Source organism: Taudactylus pleione, unplaced genomic scaffold, assembly GCF_031769625.1.
Source record: "Taudactylus pleione unplaced genomic scaffold, aTauple2 ptg000083l, whole genome shotgun sequence".
Classification (NCBI taxonomy): domain Eukaryota; kingdom Metazoa; phylum Chordata; class Amphibia; order Anura; family Myobatrachidae; genus Taudactylus; species Taudactylus pleione.
The window spans coordinates 13,732,501-13,751,088 of NW_028284485.1; the positions used below are offsets into that span (position 1 = coordinate 13,732,501).

The following is an 18,588-nucleotide window of genomic DNA, read 5'->3' on the forward strand; positions in this document are numbered from 1 at the left end:
AATACAGAATTTATTGACTTTCATATACTCTTAACATATTTCATGATTCATATATAAAATGCAAAAATAGAGGCACATGCTGATTTTTTTTGCACTTTTTTGCCAGTCAACAATTGCAGGGATTTATTCCTACACTAAATGTCCCCTATTGGTTGTCATCTACCAATATTATATTAGTGACTCATTAAACTCAAATATTTATCTTAAGGAGTGATACTATACAATTCTATATTGCCTGAATATAGAAAACAAGAAAAGAAGTGAATTATAATATTGGTGCACAGAGTAGCTTGATTTAAGAGTTATTCACACCCTATATATGTTGTAGATTTTCCTAAATTATTGGAATTTACCTAAAAGATCCCACTTTAAACAAGCATAGCTTTCTTTTAGGTTCATTAGAATGTGTTAGAGAGAAACATTCTTAAATAATACATAATTAGCAAAGTATTAGCCGTAAAGTGAATTACAAAATGAGGGATTTGTTGTAAAATGTAACCATGCTTATATTTATTTATTTATTCAAGAAGCAGTTGACATAGTCATGTATATTTCATAGTTGCTTGAAATAAATTTCCAAACTGTAAATGTTTGTGTTTTATTTCTGGAGAGTGCTCCATTAGACATGATAGTATATTTTGTAAGTGTAGTCTGCATATATTTACTATTGAATAATATACTATATATTTTTCCATTAAAAAACAAATTGCATCTAAGTAACTTATAATTGACAGAATAAAAGGGTGTTGTGGAGAGAGTTATTTGTTCTGTGTAGATTTTTTTGTGAATAGATATCTAATTCCCAGAAGTTTATGTCAGGGACACTACCCACAATTAATAATAATAGCAAAAGTACAGGTAGAACCTTGTAAAGTTAGGTATCACAGCATGATATACTTTGGTTCCAGATTTATATACATTGTTGTAGTTTAAATTACACTATAGCAGTATAGCCATATTAACCCATAGTTGCAAAGTCAAAACTGGTCAATTATGCAGTACTATCCTTTAGAAGGGGTTGGGTATGAAATCCTTGTGGCTGAATAGTGAAATGCCAATGCTGGAAGCCCAAACAGGCAGAATACCGATGGCTAAGGTAAGTACCCTATCCATACCCCTATCCCCTAGCCCTAACCCTCCCTTAGGGGTGCCTAACCATAAAACTCTCAGGGTGGTGCCTAACCGTAAGTCCCTCCGGGTATGCCTAAACCTAACCCCCCCTTCCAACACCCTAAATCTAACCCTTCTGGGTGGGTGCATAACCCTAACCTCCCCCAGATGGCACCTAACTCTAACCTCCATCCCCTAGCCTAACCATAACTCTCCTGGGGGGGTGCCCAAACCTAACCCTCCCCTCTGTGGCTATTGCTAACCCTGTCCCAGCTTACCTTCATTCAGGAAGCCATCTGTCAGAATTCCCTTGTCGGTCTAAAGATAGGAACAAGATTTAAATGCCTATCTTTAGTTCTAAGGCAGGATTTTGATGCCAGCATTCCATCAGACTGCTTCTGGGGCATCAGTATTCTGAATACATGCTTTTAGAAGAAACACAAACAAGTACATAAAATTCCTCTCTGCTCTAACCTCAGAGGATTGTCTCTGCTAAACTAAAGCTGTTTATATTCTATGTCAACATTCACATAATTGATATAATGAGAGGTAAATAAGCAGGAACAGTGAAACCACAGTTTTGTTGTTCTTGAATATTTACCCATCATTATATCAATTATGAGTGTACTTGAATTGTATTATTATATTGTTTGAAACAGTGCTATTTTTCTGAAAAATTGCACAGGATTGCACAGGAACACAATTCCAGTAGTTTTCCTTAACAATTATATACAGTAACCTAGAATGGCACTCCTAAACTTTACTCCACATAGCATAGCATGTCTGGATGCATGCCCCAACAGCTCCACCTCCTTGCAATCTGCATGGCCAGCATGCTTAGTTTAGGTTTGCTACAAGGCCATGCCCATGCAACTCTTAACACACCTTAAATAATGCAAGGATATGTTCTAGGCTGTAACTAGGGGTGTGCAACTGGTTCCATTGCACAGAATGCAAGGGCTCTGTGGGCAGAACCATTGCCATCTCATGACACTTGCTCTTGGCTAGCAGGGTGCCTGGAATTGTACCCTGCTGCCAGGATCACTTGTGTAGTGCCATCCAGAGCATCCTGTGGATGATCCAGATGGGCATGCTGCAGTCCATGCATCCTCAGGAAGCCCAGTCAGTATTTACCAGAGCTACCCTTTTTGTGCAACTTCATGTCTTCACTCAGGGGACAGTACAGGCACAGGTCAAAACTGTGTCCTGTTATGGCCCTGGATATGCCCCCTTTTTTAAAAAATGTGTGCAGTGCTACAATGGGAGGAGGGCCAGATAGATTGAAAACTCTTTGCAACACAAACCTCTTTACCATAGGAAGCATCGTGGCTCCAGGAAACAAACATTATATGAAGATGGCATAGGTTCCAGAAGTGAAACTCTGAAAACTTTCAGGTTTTGGAGTTTGCTGATATTGGTGGCCCCATAAGACCCCTAATAATGAATGTGCCATTATCAAAACATACGGAAACTAGTATATCAAAACGCTCAACAGACCCTTGATTCATCATGAATAGGTCTATAAATTTTAAGTTATGTTCACTTAATACAGGCAGGAGACATCAAGTGAAAAAACAGTTTAAATAAAATTTATTGTAAGCATGGAAAAAAAGGTCAAGCCTTGGAAAATCGAATAATTGAACATTAACTTATTTAAAATGCCTCAAATTATGTATATATTATATTTTGATGATAATGTGACCTTATAATTTTATGATAACTATTTATTTCCTTTTACTCATTATCTGAGAAATAGAATCATCATTTTGTATCATATTTTTGTCATATTGTCATAATTTTCAAATGTTCCAACAGTGTATGTAAATAGATACAAAAAGTAATGAATACCAAAGAAAAACCAAGGACAAACAAATGCACTTACAACTCAGTATTGCAAGTTTGTATCTACTTTCAGTATGAAAATGCTATAAAGCATCAGAATAAGAATTAGGAAGTTAACAAGTTGGTAAAAAAAAATAATAATTTGATTTAAGTTAAGAAAAAATAATAATATAATTTTAAACCCTCAACCAACAAGAATATTTTTACGAATAATGATAGATTATTTGCAATAATATAACACAGCTATTGGTGATGTTTTTAACACATGTGATGATGTGTCTGGAATATATGACTTCAGTAAAGAAGGCATTTCAAGTGTGATGGGTGAGCACAAAATTAAAAATAGGTTCAAGTTCAAAGAAGTTCAAACATACTGTATGGGATTGACAATTTCCCTCACCACCAGCCACAGACTAGATCCAGACTAGATCAAGTGCCATCCTCAGACAAGTTTTGCCAAATAACACTTCATTGAAAATATGAAAACGAGGTGGAATGACATTGGCCATATATATATATAATCATTCTTAACAGGTTCTGCTGGAGGGGGGTACTGCACTTAGAGTAAGGTAGTGTCTTATAGTAGTGTAAATAATCTGATTATGTGGGTAAATTATGATTATTATATGCACCTGCATGTTCTAAATCAACTCTGAAATTCACACAGTGTATGAAGTATAGTTGTATTTATTGAAGTTCAATGCTCCTATATAAAACAACAAGTAAATAATGACTGCTGGGTGCAGTAATGTGTGGAGGTCAGCAATCTCGTTGCTTACCAGGGGTGTTTATATAGGTCCCGTACTCCAATGGTTAATATAGTTAAGTCTGGAGTGGAGTATTAGATGACAGTGCACTGGATATTATGGTGAAGTAGTGCTCTGCTGTAGTCCCTCAGGGATGTTAAAGTCTATCCGGTGGAGATCTGTGAGGTGTGTAAGTGGTATCTGGCGGGGCGGCATCCCGGGACGCCCAGGTGCACCTACTTACCCTCATCGTCCATTCGGTTCACCTCCGGGTGTACCATCTGTCTTCTCTATCCTCCTCCTGGTCTCCATTGTCCTTCTTCTTCCAAGATGCAGTCCACACTGTGCACTGCGAGACTTCCGGGTGTCACGATCCCATTAGATCATGTGGCACCCGGGCTCAGCAGTTAGTGCAGCGGCTTAACTTGCAGTAGGTGTGAGGAGACTCTGGATTCCTTATTAGGATGTATTGGTATCTGGTGTTAAGTTTATGAAAGTCAATAAACGTTAACTCCAACACTTTGTTGGCCCTCCGGGCCTTGCTCAGGGAGTGTAAAGTGTGTCATCTTGTGTGTGGTGACTCTATATATAGCGGAGTACTAATCAGCGCCATTTTGTGTGTGACATCTCCCTCATTAAGTTATGCTGCCATATTCTAATGGATACATGATGCATAGAGGCCATCTTGGTGAAGGGAAAATTTAAAGCGGTGGCCATTTTGGTTCAGGGAAAGTTCTGAATGAGGTTGTATAGAGCATTTATGACCCATCTAGGTTGTATATAAGCACCATCTTCCTGTGCCTATTTGGCACAAATGGCACCAACTCACAGTGTAAGTGGTGACCAGGTGGTGTATTATGTATGCGGTGGTCCTTTCATAATTAAACCACCATCTACCTATTGTACCAGTATAATGATGGATGTGGTATTTGCGCTCTGTTCCCTAATTAATACCAATGTTGGTTATGTTATTCTTTCGTGATGACCGCTTTAATTTCATTCTCCACATTAAGTCCATGTGATCTAAGTGTTTTCATGGTAAAAATCCATTTTAATTTCTCTCTATTGATAATCTTTTCAAAATCCCCACCCATCCAGTTCTTCTCAAAAATAGAGGGCTGAACACAAACAATTTGTCATTGCACTTCAAGGAGACACATAAAGAGGACCCAAAGGGGTTAAAATTCACAGGGATTTGTATTATACAACTTACAGGATTTGCATTATACAATGCTCTATACAACTTCATTCAGAACTTTCCCTGAACCAAAATGGCCACCGCTTTAAATTTTTTCTTCACTAAGATGGCCTATATGCATCATGTATCCACTAGAATATGGCAGCATAACTTAATGAGGGAGAAGCCACACACAACATGGTGCTGATTAGTACTCCCCTATATATAGAGTCACCACACACAAGATGGTGCACTTTACACTCCCTGAGGAAGGCCCAGAAGGCCGACAATGCGTAGGAGTTAACGCTTATTGACTTTCATAATCTTAACACCAGAGACCAATACATCCTAATAAGGAATCCAGAGTCTCCTCGCACCTTCTGCGAGTTGAGCCGCTGCACTAACTGCTGAGCCTGGGTGCCACGTTATCTAACGGGATCATGTCACCCGGAAGTCTCGCAGTGCACAGTGTGGACTGCATCTTGGAAGAAGCAGGACAATGGAGACAAGGAGGAGGATAGAGAAGATAGATGGTACACCCGGAGGTGAACCAAATGGAAGTAGGTGCACCTGGGGGTTCCGGGACGCCGCCCCACCAGACACCACTTACACACCTCACATAACACAGATCCCCACAGGATAGACTTTAACATCCCTGAGGGACTACAGCAGAGCACTACTTCACCATTATATCTCATGCACTGTCATCTAATACTCCACTCCAGACTTAACTATATTAACCATTGGAGTACGGGACCTATATCACCACCCCTGGTAAGCAACGAGATTGCTGACCTCCACACATTACTGCACCCAGCAGTCATTATTTACTTGTCATTTTATATAGGAGCATTGCACTTCAATAAATATAACTATACTTCATACACTGTGTGCATTTCAGAGTTGATTTAGAACATACAGGTGCATATACTAATCATAATTTACCCACAGAATAAGATTATTTACACTACTATAAGACACTACCTTACTCCAAGCGCAATACCCCCTTCCAGCATGGATTTTCTTCTGAACCCATGTTCAAGATTCTCTTTAATATATTCTGTCACTGCTTGGGACTCCAGAAGCGAAAGTGACAAGACTCTTCCACAAGGAGGCATTTTCACAGGTAATAAGTCTATTGTGCAGTCACACTCCCTGTAAGTGGGAAGTGTCTTAGCAGCCTTTTTACTGAATATGCCCATGAAGGACCTGTATGGGGAGAAATGACCGAACTCAGGATGACATGATGTGGAGGTTTGCAGACAATAAACATGACCCATGGCATTGAGAGCCCCATGACAGGATTTGAGGTTCTTTCCAGTATAAAATTAGAGCATGCTTGCGGAGCAAAGGATGAACCAGGATGACCAAACTTTTGGCTGATGGGTGTGTATAGAATGCTATCAATTCCCAATGGAGGGTGCCCACTTGCATGGTAATCTCTATTGTCTGAGAGCGGACAGTAGCTGTAGGAAGTTTATTCCCATCCACACCAATGACATAAAAGGGTGTTTGCAGTGACATACTCAAAATTCCCAATTCTTGAATCTTCTTAGCAGAAATAAGGTTGCCACTGGCTCCTGAGTCTAGGTAGGCTTCAACAACTACTGGGGAACTACTGAGGAATTTCCCAGAACAAGAGTGACTTCGATGGAAAACTGAGAAGCAATATTGTCTTTTGGGGTGTGTTGAAATGCACTTATCTGACCAACCCTTGATCAGTTAGGCCTTTTCATTTCCCAGACTTCTTGAACAGCCAGAGTGAATATGACCAGGTTCATCACAGTACATACATAGTTTATTATTAAACCTTCTTTCCCTCTATGCAGCAGGAAGGCAAGACTTTCCAATCTGCATGGGCTCTTCTGGAGGCTAAACTGGAGTCATGAACAGAGGAGTGAGCTTGAAGGTGAATTGACAAGAATGTTTCTTTTCTTGTGCTCTCTCTCTGTGGCAAAGATCTACCCGGATACACAGGGAGATTAGGTAATCCAGGGAAGTTGGCAATTCCCTAGAGGCAAGTACATCTTTGATTTGATCCAACTGCCCCTGCATAAATGCAGCAACCAAATCTTCATTATTCCACCATAACTCTGAAACAAGGGTTTGAAACAGCACAGCATTTTGTCCTGCTGATTGGTTGCCTTGTTTCAACTGATGATAGTCAACTTTGCAGAGTATACTCACCCGGGCTCATCAAAGACCTTCCAGAAGGTTGTCAGGACTTAATGCTGTTGTTTACCAGGGTATCATTCCTTTCCCATAACAGAAAAGCCCAAACCAGAGCCTGACCGGATAATAACTAGATCACATAGGCCACTTTTGTCCTGTTGGAAGGGAAATTTGCCACCTGGACCTCAAACTGGAATGAGTATTGGTTCAGGAATCCTCGACAGGCTTTAGGATCCCCATTGTTTTTTGAAAGATTCAGAACCCATAATGGTGCAGAGGCACCTGCAGTCTGAATGGTCAATGTAGGAGGTGAAGCTGGTTTTACCAGAGGTGGCTGTGTAACACTGACACATTGAATCAGCACTTGCACTGCATAATCTGAGTCTGGTCTTGTTCTTGTTTCTCAACTCTGGTGAGTAGGTTCCCCCAAATCCAAAGCCAGCTCACTTTTTGTAGGGTTCCAACTCTCTGAGTTATTTCAGTCCTATACTTACTAATTTGGGGCTGGTTACCATTATGGCAGGAGGACTCCATGCTGTGTATCTTCCTGCTATAGGGTTCTCTCCCTGGCTGGTTCAGCCCGGTGCTGTTTGTTAAAAAATAGGGAAAACCCCTCACTATTTTCCACTTTATTTTCAAAAACTAGACCAGGCTCTTGTTCCAGGGATGTTTATTTATTTGGGATTGACCCAACACATTTTTCTAAATTGCCTATTTTTTTCTGCTACTAGCAGCATCTAATACAGTGGTTTTGGAGAAGAGTTTTGGTAATATATTATATTTTCTCCAGGCTTTTTTCTTTTAGGCTATTAGTTCATGATTATGAAAACAATCTACTTGGTCCTATAATTTATTTAACAGCCATCCTTTTTGCCACTGTGTTTCATAGATGTTTTACCAATATTTTTTAAAGTGCCATCTGTTTGTGGCACTGCTTTGTCATTTAGTTTAGCCAGCCAGCAGGAAATGAGTGGATGTTAAAGTTATTGATGTTAACAATTCTAGAGGAACAAAAACAGGTTCATATTGCATGATTTTAGCTGTTTTTAACTAGTTTAAAGAAATACAAAAGCAAAACAATTGAGGGTGGTTTGCTAAAACCAAAACACGGTAATGATTTAAAGCCAAAGCCAAAATACAGGGGTCTGCACACATCTCTAGTTTTTAGTGTTTACTGTATGTTGTATCTAGTACAATGGAAATGAAGTACAAGAATGTTACTTTCTGTATGTGCTTCCTATATGATTGGACCATTTTTAAGTTGTGTATTCAGATGTTTTTAATTTTAAATCACATACATATGTCAATGTAACTGTAAATTGTGATCAGTAAATTATTGATTTTTTGCTTAGAAAGAAGACAAATAAGTAATCACAAGTGGTGCATTAATCCTGAGGGCAATACTCCACTCATTTAAATAAAATATTCTCATTAATTTGTAAAGCATTTTCCAAAGCACATTTATTTAGAGAAGCTTTTAAAATCTTAAATATGTTTATTGCTTTTTTCAAATAGATACAGTATGTGTAACCACTATCATTTGCTCTTCAAAACACATTTTACTTTTGCATAATGTTGCTCTTGTTCGATCAATCAATAATTTTAAAGGGAGAAGTTAACATGGCTTTGACCATCTGTCTATAATGTCACCTGCTCTCTGGGGATATCTAGCAAGGGGGCGGGTACTGACATTCCCACCCACCATTCCAATTATTTTTACTTGGTTATCAGCTTTATTATGGGGAAGAAAAGTATTGGTGTCTTTCTTTCTACATGGTTTAGGCTGATTCTACTCTACTGGCATCAGCACCACCACTGGGCCCTTTGAGTGTCACTGGAAGGAGAGTATGAATACCTTAAGTGTATGTATGATTGACTAGCAAATGCCCCCCCATAAATGCCTGATTGGTGTAGTGAACAGATAGAAACATTGCTTGACCTTCTAACAAATTCTTAAATCAAAAAAATCACTGAAACACATAGCTAAAAGAGTATTAAAGATATACATACAATAGGTTACATACACCATTAACTGGGCTAACTTATCAAACCCTCATCACACAAAGGGATATATTGAGTCCTAAAGAAATTTAAATAAGCAGGATGGGCATCATGACTTTCAATAAAATTGAGGTATATGGCATCTGTAATACTTTTATTCTATATACAGTATGTATCTGACTTTCATAGATTTTCCTGCTAAGTACACTATTGATACAGCATATATACTGGGTCTCACAGGGCAGTTTACAATATCAAATGCATGTGAAGATTGACAATTTAAACTTTCTTTTCAATACAAAGCACATCCTGTGCTATGAAAATAATGTACATTATATTTACAGGTTTTATTATGTATTTATGCTGGTTTTTATATTACATTTCTATATCATATTTTTTAACATGCAAACTGTAGCTGAACTGCATCTATTTAAATTCTCACTCTGAAATAAGTAACAGGCAGGATTCAATGAAAAGGCTTAACTCTATTTATATTCATTATGTTACATGTTTGTATGTGCATAAAATTTTTATATTATAATAAATTTGCTTTCAGCACTTGATCTACTCAATGTGATGATTCCCTTTCAGAGCTGTGCCTCTTCATTCAAACATCAACCACTAATATCATCTACTGTATGCATGTTTTTGCATACTTTTGTTATTGCAGTAACACGCTTATGGATATTTATGGAGCTCTACCTACTACTTGATACCATCCATCTTTAGAGATAGAGTCTGTATACAACTGGCCTACTGTAAAGAACAAGCAATCTATAAGTAACCTGTATGCATGTTGTATTTATGTCATTTATATAGAATGTACTATATAGTGATACATTACTGTTGAGAAATTGTGCCTTATGAACATATTATAGCTAAAGTACAGTAGTTTTGTTGGATTACCCACACATTCTTTACATTTGCACTATATTTTGAAGGCATCTCTTTCATGCATTGGCAATAAAATAACTATTGTTTTATGATGTAAAAATCAAATTGTTTTACAGATGAACTGATAGTCTTCCATGTGAAAAAATAAGGAAACCTGATCTGATAATTATTCAGGCACAAAAAGAAAAATTACAAGTGCACAACTCCAACATTACTAATTATATATAAATAATAAATTTTGCAATAACATTTTGCAATAAATAAACAGAGGTTTTAGCATAATCATGGCCAAGGTTATGGGCTTACCCACTGCATCATGGTAACCTATTTAGGGTAGGCCCCTATCTTACTGGGGTTAAAATCTAGAGCACAGGACACTCCCAAACCCCTGATAATTATTCAGTACAGATTAGTGGTGACACCAGTAAAATGATATTCTGTAACATCATGGTTTTGTGGAAAAATTATACACACCCAAGTCTAAAGTCTCAGAATGGCAAGATCAGACATATTTCTCCTTTTATCATCTTATTATTTTTGTTCTTGTTTATGTTTGCCAGCCTAAGAAATATAAATGACCATTTTACTAGAAACATTTATTTTATACAAATGAGTTATGGTATTTAGTGGAAATAAAAGACACAAAGTTCTTGCTGAGTGTAGTACAGCAAAGAGAGAAAAAAGTTTTCAACATAGAGCTAAATATGTTATTGCATAGGTATATATCAAGGACAAATAAATAATGTAAGTAAATAAAATGCATCATCTCTTAACTTCAAATATTAATTTCAATATTATAGAAAGATAATGCAAACTAACTTACTAAGAAGTATGATGATACAAAGTAAAATCGCAATTAATGCACCAGTGCTCAATCCAGCTGGATGTAAGAAAGCCTCTGCATTGCATGAATGCACATTTCCTTTGTTGTCACAGGCACATACTTGTATAGTCAATGTTTCAGTACTGCTTTGAACTGGATAATCATTGTCAAAAATCATTATTGGAAAGGTATATGTGTTTATTGTATGCCGATTATATCTTGGTTTTTTTGTTAAAATACTTGCTGTGTTGTCTGCAATGTAGAAGAAGGAGAATATTAAAAACTATAGTTGTGCTTTTGAACAAAAATAAGTAATATACAGTAGTATATACAAAAATAATACAAAAAGTATGTTTTATTTACCTTTATTGTCGAGAACTGTAAAGTTTGGATTCATAGAAAATTCTGGCACCATTTCAAAGGAAAATGTGTGTCCCCGAGGAGGTTCATCTTTGTCTATAGCACTAACTGTTTGAATAAGCTGTGAAAAAATAAACATTTTAGGAGAGATATGTTACAAAATCTTACTATCATATTTATAATAATACTGTTCAGTGTAAGAAAAAAAATTAAGTTACATTTACAATTAGAGAACAAACAGTTTAATTACAGTGTGAATTTTATGCTTTATCGCATTCTGAAATGATGTAAAATAATCTGCTGCATTGTGATAAAAGTATGTTCTTAATGAGAGCAGGTGTTTGTGACCAATACTTTGCATATGTGGGCATAGAATTTGTAACATAAAATTTATAGAATAAATTCAGATTCAGAATAAATAAGAAAGATAAAAATGCTAAATAAGATCCAGTATTCATGATTCTACCAAGTAATAAAAAAAGGAGAAGTCTAATAACTTCCCTGAACTATAATCTGCTGCACAATAGGGTATTACAGGATGTCTCCATCAAATGTGAAAAGGCATTTGAACTCCACAAGAAATAAAATAGAACAATGACAGCGCTCAGTGTAAATATGTTTTGTGATGTCATACACCTCTGGTTTTTTTACACAATTTCCTCTGTTTTTTTAAGAAGTTGCCTAGTGAAACCATTTGCACATTGTGAGAGAGTTTGGAAAATTGGGGTAATTCTTGCTGAGTATGGGTATTACACACCAACAAGTAAAATTTTGATTTTGTTTTGTGGCACAACATATAAATGAGACCCAATGGTCCTTGTTATGACTCTACACATTTTCCTTGCCTACATTTCAGAAATTATCTTTAAAGGTCCAGTATGAGTGGTATGAACCAAGAGAACTAGTAGCAGAATCCCTGAATCTCTGAAGAGCATTGACTCTTTATTGGAGTACTCTAAACATGCAAGACATAACTTTTAAAGACAATTGCATAATTATATATAGAGAGAGTTCATAAGTGGTTAATTATGAGGTCTACACTTTTAACTCTTTATAACAATCAGAAGTGATTGAGGTATTTCCAAGTCATTTTGGTGTTTTTAATCTAGGAGTTATAGTGAAGTTACTACAGCAACAGATTGGAAGACAGTCCACATTCACATGGCAATCAAGTGTCCATGAAAATTGCTGTGTATTTAGGCAACATTTACTTAAAAGATCTGAAGGAAAATCTGTTATTGCTATCACCAGGGTATACTGCATGAAAGGAAGGCACTGGTCCCAGTCATCAGGGGCATATCTATAATAGGTGCAGGGTGTGCAGTGCACATGGGTCCCAGGGTCCAGTGAGGCTTGCACTGCACACCCTGCTCTCATATTATTTAAAATTTACCTCTCTGAGATCCCACGCAGGGTGTCAGCGCTGTAAAAATAGCCAGAAAATGGTAATTTTTCTGTCGTTTTGTACATGTGCAGTAGACTCCGGGCACAGTCTAGTGCCCAGAGTCTACTAATGCTCCAGTGGCTGGCCAGCCACATTAGTCAGCTGCCAGCCATGGGTAAGATGCATCTGACAGTCATCTTTACCATACTGCACCTTAGTAGTAAAAACATGCATCTTTTTGTAAATTATTAGATTTAAATTGTAGCTAACAGTATACTAATGTATGTAAACACAATAGTATACTGTGAGAAACATAAGTCTTTAGTCATGCAGAGTCAGATATTGGGTGCCTTTTTCCCATTCTCAACACTCACACACTTCCCCTTATACCAGTACAGAGTTGGGTTTTATAGGGAAACAATAGAAGGTTGTTGATGGAGATAAAGGGGAAAGCTAAACATACTATACTGTATAATTTGCCTGCTATAATCTTTTATTTTTCCTGTACACTGTGTCTGCCTAACTCTACATGTTATCTTCCCTACTGTAGGCCAAGATGATGGACAATATAAGGCCAAGATGAAGGAAAACAAATTACTGTAATTCTTCATTTCTTGCAAACACCATAATTCAGAAGCTACATTTTTTTATGTGAAGCCCACAATATATGGACAAATTCATACTGACTGCTCCCATAGATTTCTACCCCTATTTTTGCCCTGCAGCTGTAGTACATCTCATGTAAACTGTCTAGGCCTTTACTGCAAGCTTATAATTTATTAATATTGTTTTTATAGGCCATATAATTTACATTGAGCAAGTGCCATAGCATGGCTCAACTGTGCCCTGTGCTGGCCAATCCCCCTGAGTGCATGATGTAATGATGTTGCAAGCATTAAATCATTGCATCATGGGGGGCGTGGCTTGGAGGCCCAAGATGGTGGACACTTATTTTTGAGCTCCACAGCAAGACCCAAATAAGTGGCTAATACCCACTCTCTTTGCATCGGGATCCCTCAACCAAATTCCTGGCTGCCTCACTGAAACACCCGGCTATTAACAGGAACAGGTTGGGAGAATCTCAATCCCTCTCTTGATAAATCATCTCCTAGAACCACAGTCCACTCCTGACCCACCCAAGACAATTCCCACCTATTTAAGCGTGTTTTATGTGAATATGATTTGTATGATGTATGGAGGGCCAAACACCCTGGTGAAAAAGATTTCACCTTCTATTCCCACATCCATAAATCTTATTTGCGTATTGATCAGGCCCTTTTGGATAAATGGACACTTAAATTTATCACTCGAATCTCTATATTGCCAATTACCTGGTCCGATCATGCAGCATTATCCCAATGTTGGGATATTACCCATTCCAGAACCCCTCCTAGTCCCTGGTGGTTAGGTGAACAACTTCTCCTATATTTAGAAGCTAAACATACCATAGCTAACTCCCTTTCATTATTTTTGGAGACTAATGTACCAGAAGACACATCCCAATTTACATTCTGGTGTGCTTTAAAAACAGTGGTAAGGGGATCAGCCATTCAAGCCGCAGCACATATGCATAAGAAAGCAGTGTCACTTCAGACTGATATAGAATCTCGACTCTCTGATCTAGAATTTAAACATAAGACAGAACCATCTAATGATAAAATTTATCGTGAACTCCTCAAAGTCCGAGAGGAATGGAACGCATTGGCATTGAAAGAGGTTCACAAATCTCTATTCAAATTAAAGCAAAAATTTCATGTTCAGGGAAACAGGGCAGGACATATGCTTGCAAGGAAATTAAGGGGCAAACTAGTCAGGGACGGCATTAGATTGATATCCACATCAGGAGGCAAGAAAATGTAAAATCCTTTCTCTATAGCAGATGCCTTTGCTGAGTACTATACCACCCTGTACAATTTACAGGCAGATTCTGAGGTCTACCAACCAAAGAAGGTTGATACAGCAACTTTTTGAGAAAACTTAACCCTCCTAAGCTTGATCCTGACTTGCTTAACCTACTTGAGTGACCTTGGTCCAGTGAGGAAGTTGAGTCCGTTATTAAGTCCCTTCCAATGGAGAAGGCCCCTGCTCCAGATGAATACACCAACTAATTTTACAAAAAATTCACAAATACCTTATCCCCACTCCTAGCTCAGCTGTTTAATGAGACTTCCAGGGTAGGATCTTTCCCAAAAGAAATGCTTGAGGCAAGGATCATAGCATTTCCTAAACCTGGGAAAAATCAGACTTTACTACCAAATTATCTCCCAATTGCACTCCTTAACACAGATGTCAAAATTTACGCTAAATTAATTTCAAATCGGATAAATCCTTTACTTCCTTCTCTTATCCATTGGGACCAGGTTGGATTTGTTCAAGGACGTCAGTCTTCTGACAATACGAGATGAGTGATTGATATAGTGGATGCCTTCTCTGAAATAGACCAGCTCCTTTTGTTGTTGGCATTAGATGCCAAGAAGGCATTTGACAGATTACACTAGGGGTACCTTTATGCTGTCCTCCGCAAATTTGGTTTCAAGGGCTTTGCACTTTCTTCGATAGCAGCATTATACTCCAACCCTTCAGCTATAATTTTTGTTAATGGTATTTTATCATCAGTATTTCCAATTACTAATGGTACGCGACAGGGATGCCCTTTATCCCCACTAATGTTCGCATTAGCGATTGAAACCTTAGCAGAAACCATAAGAACTCACCAATTTATTCAGAGACCAGTTTTATTTAATCAGACATATAAATTCAGTCTGTTCGCAGATGATGTCCTTTTGACCCTCACGAACCCCATTACCTCCCTACCTTACTTACATTCAATACTAGAATCCTACTCTAGAGTTTCCTATTATAAATTAAACAGATCCAAAACCAAAGCCTTGCCTATTAATCTCTCTTTGACAATGATACAATCCCTAATATCAGAATATTCTTATTCCTGGCAAGAGAATAGTATCAAGTATCTTGGTATTTATCTAACTCCCACTACTAATAATTTGATAGCAGCTAATTATTTACCTCTCTTATGAAGTGTAGCATCATTAACAACTGACTGGATGGTGCAAAATATATCCTGGTTAGGTCGCATATCGGCCATAAAAATGGTGATTTTAACAAAAATTCTATATTTATTTCAGACAATCCCTATTCTAGTCCCAAAAACAATTCTTAATAAGTTTCACTCAGTATTTATATAGGGGCAAGAAATCTAGATTAGCTAGGAAGACTATGTCTTATCCAAAATCGGAGGGGGGATTATTTTACCCAGATTTACGATGTTATCAACTAGCCACAATGATCTCCCAACTTAATGCCTGGTTTACTCAGGGTAATTCAAAATTGTGGGCTCTATTGGAGCATGGTATGGTTTCCCCATTCCCTCTTGCAGACTGTTTGTGGATTCCTCCATCGGTATCGGTGAGGGCGCTGAGAAGGTCAGTATCAGTTTCCAACTCCCGTAAAGCATGGCTTGAACTAGCCACAATAACATCAGACATTGTCCTTCCCACTGCTAATTTTTCCCTTGAGGGATTAGCTACCTTAATTCCAAATCTATTTTTTGACACTTGGAGGGCCCGAGGAATTTTAACCTTATATGACGTAACCACTCTGGATTCTCTGTTATCATATAGTCAGCTTCAAACATTATTTTCTCTCCCCTCCAGAGATTTTTTTCAAGTATCTACAATTGAGACATTAGCTCAGTAGTATTACTCCCTCTCCATATATAGTGCACAGACTACCCAGATTTCTTAGCGATCGATTGTGTAGGATTTGAGGCAGAGGAGACATTACCTGGTGGTATCTATATTCAACTAATCCTCACGAATTTACTAAATTTAAATCCCTATTGAAATGGTAAGTAGATCTCTCATGTATAATATCCGAGGAAGATTGGCATATCATATTTCGAACATGTTTTAATCTCTCTAAGTGTATTACTCACACCGAACAGTTCTATAAATTGCTTCATCGTACATATCTCACCGCAGTGCTAATGCATACCTTTTGGCCCCCACAATCCAACTTGTGTTGGCATGATTGTGGAAATGTGGGCTCTCTGATCCATATATTTTGGTCATGCCCTCGTATCAAAGTGTTATGGGCATCAGTGTTTGACCTAATCTTTAAAATACTTAATGTCTCTATCCCACCTAATCCATTAATAGCTTTATTCCATCTATATCATGGTGGTTTGACCAACAATGATCGATATATTATGGGTCATGTCTTCCTGGCCACTAAAGTGTTGTTGGCACGACAGTGGCAACAAGTTTAGATGCTATCGAGAAAAAGTGTTGTTGGCACGACAGTGGCAACAAGTTTAAATGATATCGAGAAAAAGGTGCAATCACATTGCGAGTTTGAGACAGCGGGAGTTTGTTACTTCTCCTCTGCCTCTGATCCTCCTATTAGATGGCTTAGATGGTCTGAATATTGGGAATCAAAATTGAGGGTTTAACCATGCCTTTCCCTGTAATCTTGTGATACCTCAATGCAATGTTATGCTTATTGTAGACACTTTATTGTACAATATGTTGCTATGTGAACATTTTGTAATGATATATTTTATATATGTCTTGATAATGTGTACTTTGTGTTTTTTCCTTTGTATTTTTATTTCATTTTTCCTTTATATCCCTTCTTTAGTATTTTCTATACTTTATTGTTTTTCAGAGAATTCAATAAAAATTTATTGTTGAAAAAAAAAAAATCATTGCATCATGCAGTGGAGGCAAGGCTGCTAACACCAGTAAGTGCAGCACTGATCTGAGCCACCAGAGGACAGACTAATTAGCTGTTCAAATTGCAATGTGTCTGTCTGGAGCAGCAGATTGTCATTCCAGGCATCCGACTAGCCAGAAGCAAGGGCAGTGGGGTAGCAGCAATGCCACCCAAAGATCCCTGCAAGGCAGAACCACTTGCACACCCCTAGTTACAGCTTTGCATTAAGTACACTATAAGATAAATTATGGCTATACAGAAAACAAAATTTGTTCTACAAACATAATGTCAGCCATATATGAGGATTCCAACAATAGTTCACATGTAAATATGTGTATACAAATGGTGATGCTTTTATTTCTCCTCTATGTTTATGTGCCATTCAGTCCAGCCCTTTACCAGACCATTATGCTAATTATGTTTACATATAGCAATAGCATAACCAGATATCTGTACAGTGTTTACAGAGTCACAATCTTTTCAGCATATGGTTTTGAGAGATGAGGTTCGCAGATTGTAAGGGTAGATTGTAAATTTGCGTATGCATGAATCTGCATGTTGATTGGGACTTTTGGTTTTAAGCATAATCATCAGAAGAATCACATCTGAAGTATGATCATACTAGTGTGCACGTACTATAGCTGAAGGCTCAAGGTAAAATATGCACCCCCCAAATACAATTTATAACATTGTAAATAAGCAAATATACAGTTAATATTCTGATATCCAACAAGCAAAAGGCTAATGCAGCTAAAAAGATATTGTTCTGTAAACAAAGACATTCAAGGGCACAACATATTTGTATTTACATTAGCTGTACTTTGAATATACTGTATAATGCTTATACATTATAAATGCCATAAAAATTTCATACTTTTACAAATAAAATGATATCATTTTAAAAACCTAATCCAGTATCAGTAATTCATCCAAATGTGCAAGGTATGCTTACATTATCAGCTCCCATTTCTAAAATAATTACATACAATGTGGAAATGTGATATTTTAAGATCCTATAGAGTTTCTTCTTTGCTATGTTGCTGTCACAGCTGTGGTTGGATTCCCCACTGATTTTTTGCTGTAATTTTATGGTTGTAAGCTGCATTGACCAATTATAAGTGGGTGGGGGGCTATGATCTTAGGGATAGTCCACAGCCCAGGAGGCTAAATGAAAGTGAATAACACTGAACGAAAAAGCAATATTTTAAATTACTTATTCTGATCTTGCCAAAGACCCAGTATTCCCATTGAAATAAATTTAAGCTGTGCATTGATGTTATTTGTATTTTAGCAAGAAGCCTCCTTAATGCATAAATATAGGTAACTATATTAATACAAATATTTG

At 37.4% G+C, this 18,588-nt stretch overlaps 1 protein-coding gene across 1 annotated transcript in view; it reads right to left on the reverse strand.

Annotated features, from left to right (window-relative positions):
- LOC148532148 (cadherin-9-like) overlaps nucleotides 1-18,588 on the reverse strand; it is a 323,550-nt gene that overhangs the window by 2,852 nt on the left and 302,110 nt on the right. The window contains exons 10-11 of the mRNA XM_088468270.1: nucleotides 11,129-11,246; nucleotides 10,766-11,017 (exon numbers count right to left, since the gene is read on the reverse strand). Of these exons, the coding sequence (XP_088324396.1) occupies nucleotides 10,766-11,017; nucleotides 11,129-11,246 (370 nt within the window). The remainder of the gene's footprint in view (nucleotides 1-10,765; nucleotides 11,018-11,128; nucleotides 11,247-18,588) is intronic.